Source organism: Melanaphis sacchari, unplaced genomic scaffold, assembly GCF_002803265.2.
Source record: "Melanaphis sacchari strain LSU unplaced genomic scaffold, SCAv2.0 Contig59_pilon_pilon, whole genome shotgun sequence".
Classification (NCBI taxonomy): domain Eukaryota; kingdom Metazoa; phylum Arthropoda; class Insecta; order Hemiptera; family Aphididae; genus Melanaphis; species Melanaphis sacchari.
Genome location: NW_020271423.1, coordinates 71,751 through 78,120, shown reverse-complemented (window position 1 = coordinate 78,120; position 6,370 = coordinate 71,751). Strand labels below are relative to the sequence as shown.

The 6,370-nt window shown below is 38.3% G+C and overlaps 1 protein-coding gene across 1 annotated transcript; it reads left to right on the top strand.

Moving 5' to 3' along the window:
- Positions 1-424: 424 nt before the first annotated feature.
- On the top strand, positions 425-5,155 carry LOC112600045 (short transient receptor potential channel 4-like). Its single transcript, XM_025347179.1, has 2 exons — positions 425-1,011; positions 3,216-5,155. The coding sequence occupies exons 1-2, from the start codon at positions 508-510 to the stop codon at positions 4,683-4,685; spliced, it is 1,974 nt and encodes a 657-aa protein (XP_025202964.1). The 5' UTR covers positions 425-507; the 3' UTR covers positions 4,686-5,155.
- The last annotated feature ends 1,215 nt before the right edge of the window (positions 5,156-6,370 follow it).

Here is a 6,370-nt window from a genome sequence, read left to right as displayed (position 1 = left end):
TACTTTAATCGTAAATTATTAGACTATTTAATTTATATAGTTATTGAGAAAATATTTATACAGTAATATTGTATACATAGTACGAGTATATTACTGGATCAGTGCGATTTAAAAAAAATAATATAAGACTTACAGCTTATAATTAATGCACTCAACATACTTTTAAATTTAAATACATTTTTAATGGCAGTTAATTTAGTTGTATAGCTTTTATAATTGCCTAAAGAGCATCAGTCATTAATCATAACGCCTTAGTAGTTTATATAATATATTTACATTTTTAAAAAGCCTAACCTAACCATTTCCTGCATTCATTAGGCATTGTCAAAAATTTAAAGATTAAAAGTAAATAATAACCATTCCCACGTAATTCAAGCAATTGTATTATCTTCTAATCGTTTTTGACAGTGTCTAACTATGACCATTGCCGGTAACGTGTATATATAAACTGCAGACGTGAAAATCGGTGATTTGATACTGTTGGCAATCACGTACGACAACCTCAAGATGTTGGATCGGCTGCTGGAATTCGACGAGACCAACAACAGAGCAGGAAACCGGGGCAGGGGCAGCGGTTGGAATCGGGTAAAGTCAGACGACGACGACGACGACGACGACGACAATGGCGGCGTTAAAGGAGACGACCAGGAAGCCGACGTCGATTCGGAAGAGTTTCCGCAGTTCATGACGCCGCTGATGTTGGCCACGCAGTGCGGCCTGTACGAGACGGTCGAGTACCTGGTGAACCGCGGCCACAAGTTGGACAGGCCGCATCCACCTCGGTGCACCTGCAGTGACCAGTGCATGATCTCGGCCTCGCGCGCCGACGTGGTATCCGACAGTTGCAAACGGTTGAACGGATACTGGGCCATCAGCAACCCGACGTTCATATGCACAACGTCTTCCAGTTCCGATCCGGTACTCGAGTGCTTCCGGTTGCACGAAGAGCTGTTGCGGTGTGGATCCGCCGAACCGGTGCACAATACTACGTACACGTATATGGCCGCACAGGTGATCTATATACAGAATATAACAGTCACACAGTGGACACTGATAATGTTTTGCACAGGTGACGTAGGGACAGTGGGGGAAAAATCTAATTAAATTGCAGTATGATGCTCTTTTAAATACGAACAAATATATGGGATCCGTTTACGCGACTAAGTATCGATTGCAATCGCGATGACGATACTCGTCAATTGTCATTATTGAACACAGTGTTAAAACAAATACAAACTCGAATACTCTATATTTTGCCATATGCATGCTGTAAACCTTCGGTGTCAAGGCTAACCGATTCTCTATGTTATGATCAACCCACCGCCTAAAATTTACGAAAGGTTCGCCGCAAAAAAAATCGTTTGTATGATTCGTATTCTCATCGCCCCAAATTCCACGACCATGGTTATAACTCGTCACATCGTAAGGGAAAATTATCTATTACTGATGATATTATAGACAATGACTTAGAACTTATCTTAATTATTCAATTATTATTAATGTGTTTCTCTGTGAGGTTTTCGAGTTGATTTTTTATTAATTTTCGGCTTAATTTATTATTTAAGGATTAAGCGTATTGTTGACATTTATTAGTTGCTTAAATAAAAAAATAAAGTATTAAAAACAGATAACGTTAGATAAAAGTAAATAAATAACATTCATTCATTATAGTGATCAATCCATTTTGCAATAACAGTTCACAAATAAAATATGATTTTGTCCACAATAACAAAAAATTAATAATTATAACTTTTGACAATTATAAAATATGATTTATTTACCTTCAACTTTATTAAAATTTAAGTATGTTGATTCAATATTCACGTTTTGTGTAGATTGCAAAGGGGAAATTTATCGGTTTATCAAAAAACTTAGTACATGTGTTAATTGAACACGATATATTTTTTTATGATACTCGGCGGTATTTATTATGACGTGACCTCTAACGTGTTTGATCGATATTGACTTAGATTCATTAAAATCATTAAAAAAGAACTCATAGTTTTGACAATTTTTATATTTAGTCTTTAAATGCTTATTTAAACCTGAAATGGGCATAAAAGCAGCTCGATAATCCACATAAGGAAATATAATATACAACCGGGTGAAAAAATTGCACAATAAGTAATATTTTACGAGATTTTTAATGTTATAATAAAATATACAGTTTTAAAAGTAAATAATTAATTATTATATAAAATAAGAATGTAATATATAATTGCTATTACTAATTATTTGTTTGGTGTCGTTTTTACAACTATTGTAAATAATATTGATTATAATTGTATTAATGTTATATTATTGTCTATATAGAAATTGCACCTACCGTTATTAACTAAATTACATAATTTACGCTCATATATATATTATATACCAAGGATGGCAAACCTTTTTCGAATCACGTGCCAACATTTTGCAATCAAAGTTTAAAAAAAAATTCACGTGCCAGTAATATGTCATAGGTATACTTATATACAAGTCTTTTTCATAGTGATGGGAGGTTTTAAAAATATTGGCTTACGTGCACCTTTGGCACGTGAGCCCTAGGTTCACCATCGCTGATATTTAGAGTACCTATTGTGGATAGCGAGATTTAGATATAAATATTCTTAATATATATTTTTTTTAATTCAGAACAATATAAGTTATAAATTAATAAACATTTTAATTAAGTCAAATAGAATGTTGTAGCCTGTAGGTTCACTTTATTTTACTTATATAAGTTATATAGGTCAAATACATTAAGCTTGACTATTTTTTCAAGCTTTTACTTTTCTTTTTTAGGTAAGTTTTTAACTTCTTTATTTCATTTATTTTTTTTTAAAAAGGAACTTTATTTTTTCATTATCAAAAAAAAAAGTATTAAGGGTGAGCACACGTGATGAATTATTCTGTATAGTAATACGGTCCGTGTTAAATTATATTATCGAAATAAGTGATAATAGTTTCATATATATTATATAGTATATTTAGATCATAAAGTAAGAATTTAAATGAATATAACTATAAAACTTTATGTAAATACAACATGTTTACTGCGCTTTGAGTCTTCGACTACTGAATTATTTATTCTATTATTGTTTTTTTTTCCAACCCCCGATTCAATACATCTCCTTTGAGGTCTTAATTGTTTACACATTTCATAATGATTTATTATTGTGACGCGATGGAATGCGTGTGATATTAAAACAACAAATTCTCGTTTCGGACTTCAGGTTAGACAATTCGCGGTGGAAATGATAGTGAACTGCAGGACGTCGGACGAAGTGAAGATCATGTTGCGAAACCGGGACGGTTGCAAGTTCAGAGGTAAGTTCCCATACCCGAGACTGATCACAGCTATGGACTACAAGCAAAAGGAGTTCGTAGCGCACACCAACATCCAACAGGTGCTGGAGACCGCGTGGCTGGGCGATTGGATCGAGTGGAAGTCGTACTCGGGGTCGCAAAAAGTGGCGTACCTGCTGTGGCGGTTCTGCATGCTGCCGGTCACGGTGGCGCTGGGAATGTTGGCGCCCAACTCGAAGCTGAACCAATTCAACCGGTTGCCGATCAACCGGATGTTCAACAGCCTGGTCACGTACCTAGTGTTCCTCGGGCTGCTGTTCGCGCACTCGAACGCCGACAAGTTCGAGGCGCACAGGGGCGCGCCGAAAACGGGCACGTGGCTTCCGATCGCCGTGTTCGTGCTCGGCCACGCGGTCGAGAAGACGAAGCTGCGGCTGCAGCAGGGCCCGGAGCGGTTCTTCAAGAACCTGTGGAACGTGTTCGACACGGTCAAGCTGACGCTGTTCGCCGTCGCGTTCCTGTGCTGGATACTGGCCGGCGTCCAGGCCGGCTGGGTGTCCGACGACCTGGACCGCAAGTACTGGCACTGGGCCGACCCGCAGCTGGTGGCCGAGGGCCTGTTCACCGTGGCCACCGTCATGGCGTATCTGCGGCTACTGTTCCTGTGCCAGCTCAACTACTACATCGGGCCCATGCAGGTGTCCCTGGGCAAAGTCCTGCACGACTTCGGCAAGTTTGCCACGTTCCTGGCCATCATCATGGCGGCGTTCACGTGCGGCCTGGGCACGTATTACTCGTACTACGCGGGCATGATGCGCAAGGACCCGGAAACGGGAGAGATCGCCCGGCAGGAAGACTCGTTTGTCACGATAGCCGACACGTTCAAGACGCTGTTCTGGGGCATATTCTGCATGACGTCGCTGGACGCGCCCAACGTGGTGGTCGGCAACACGGCGCCGGCCACCGGGCTGGTGGATACGGAAGTACAGTCCCACCAGTTCACGCAGCTGGTGGGCTACGGACTGTTCGCCGCGTTCGAGGTGCTCATGGTCGTCGTCATGATGAACATGCTCATAGCCGCCATGTCGGACACGTTCCAGGGCGTCACCGATAACGCCGAATACGAGTGGCTGTTCGGCAGGACCAAGGTGTACGTGAGCTACATGTTGCAGGACGACATGCCGCCGCCGTTTAACTTGTTGCCCACCACCGGTCTCCTGTTCTGCGCCAAGCGGTTCGTGTCCAAGTCGTCGCGGGGCTACAGCCGCTTCCCGGGCGACGACGGCCGAGGAGACGTCGACAGCCGCTCGACGGCCGCATCCCCCGAGTTCCGGGATCTCATGACCGAAATCATCAAGCGGTATTTCACGATGCACAGAACACCTGTCGAACACTGAACGGCGTCTGCGTGGTAATTCTATTGTCATCGTCGTCGTCGTCGTTGTTGTCATTCGTCCTGGCAGCACTGCTGTGCACATTCGTCGGTTTTCTTTTCGTTTTCTCTTTCCTCGATTTCCCAACGTACTCGCTTTCGCAAACTGTCACCCACCCGTTTCGTCGTCATCGTATTTTATTGCCGTTCGTAATATTTATTCATCTGTAAACTGTAAAAAAATATGATAAAACACCATAATAATTATTAACCCCCAACGGTCACTGCAGCAGCTACACGGCCATAAGTTTTATTGTGTTCATTTTATGATGATATATTGTTGCATATGTCGTAATAGAGGTGTTATAATAATTAATATAATAGTAAGTATAATGGATATAATCGTGATTGAGAACGATCTCCCACTCCTTCACCCTCGAAAAATTACACCGCTCAGACGCAACTGCAATATATTGTTGTATATTATTATATTTAATGGATAATTGTATTACTTTATATATCTATCCATGTTTCTGCATTTTTGTAACATTTTGTGTTCACTTATACAATATAACACACTACATTTTTACCCTATGTTCTTCTTCACTGTCTAAGTTATGTGTATTTAATTGTTTAAATCAATGTACTTTTAACAAAATATCTTGATTTCTAACTAGCTGGTATAGGTTTACTTTCTAGTCGTATAGGTTTAAATAAAAATAATATATTTTATTAAATCATGAAATATGTATTATAAAATATAGTATTAAAGTCAAAAACGATGATTGTCGATTGTCCAAACCTTGCAATGCATGTACATTACAATGTTAAATAAAAATAAACAAATACGTCATATTCTTTGATATAACATTTGATAACACAAAAGTATAATTATTGTCCGAACCACTATTTTATGATATATGCCATTATGTAGGATTCATTTTATAAAATTTGTTTAGATATTGTTAAAAAAAAAAAACAGACAATTGTACAACGCTATACCTACGTGTGACCCAGATGATTATATGGTAATCAAAAACAAATAATTTAATTTTTTTGTTTTGTATTAAATTTAAATTTTCAGAGCTTAATAATATACGTCGTATTGTTTATTAACTATCCACTTATACAACTAAACGTTATTAGCGTTGACTTCACCGAAAGTATGGAACTCAAGTCGTTTATTTATTTATTTATTTTTTTTTTTCATTATTTTTCCCCTTTTAAACAAAAAATATTTTTAACGACTAAGCTAATTTAATAGAAATAAATTGTTTATTACCGACTGGGACAGACGCTGTGAAACTCTTTGTATATCATTAAGCACGAAATTTATTTACATGTTTATATTTATAGATTTTCATCGTTCGTCTTATAGGATGAGTATTGTATATTATGCATTGTGTTACGGCCGTATAATGTGACACGGTTTTAAATCATTTGAATTAGGTACTGTCGCGGTGATTGACGGTGACCCGTGTACATAACCAATAACCAGTCTATAAAATATACGCATTGGTATATAATTTATTATACTATACGCGCTACTACACGGTTTAGAAGCGAAATACTTGATTTATTTATACTTTGTGTGTAACTATATTATTATATACGTGTTTTGATGCGATTTAAATGCGTCGGCTATTATAATAGCCGGCCGTAATGTACGAGCCGACTTTTGGTTCAACATATTGAAAAACGACGACCGCA

Coding starts and splice junctions, on each gene's coding strand:
- LOC112600045 (XM_025347179.1), top strand. CDS start 508: ATGTTGGATCGGCTGCTGGAATTCGACGAGACCAACAACAGAGCAGGA. Junction 1,012..3,215: donor ACACGTATATGGCCGCACAG/GTGATCTATATA, acceptor TTCGGACTTCAG/GTTAGACAATTCGCGGTGGA.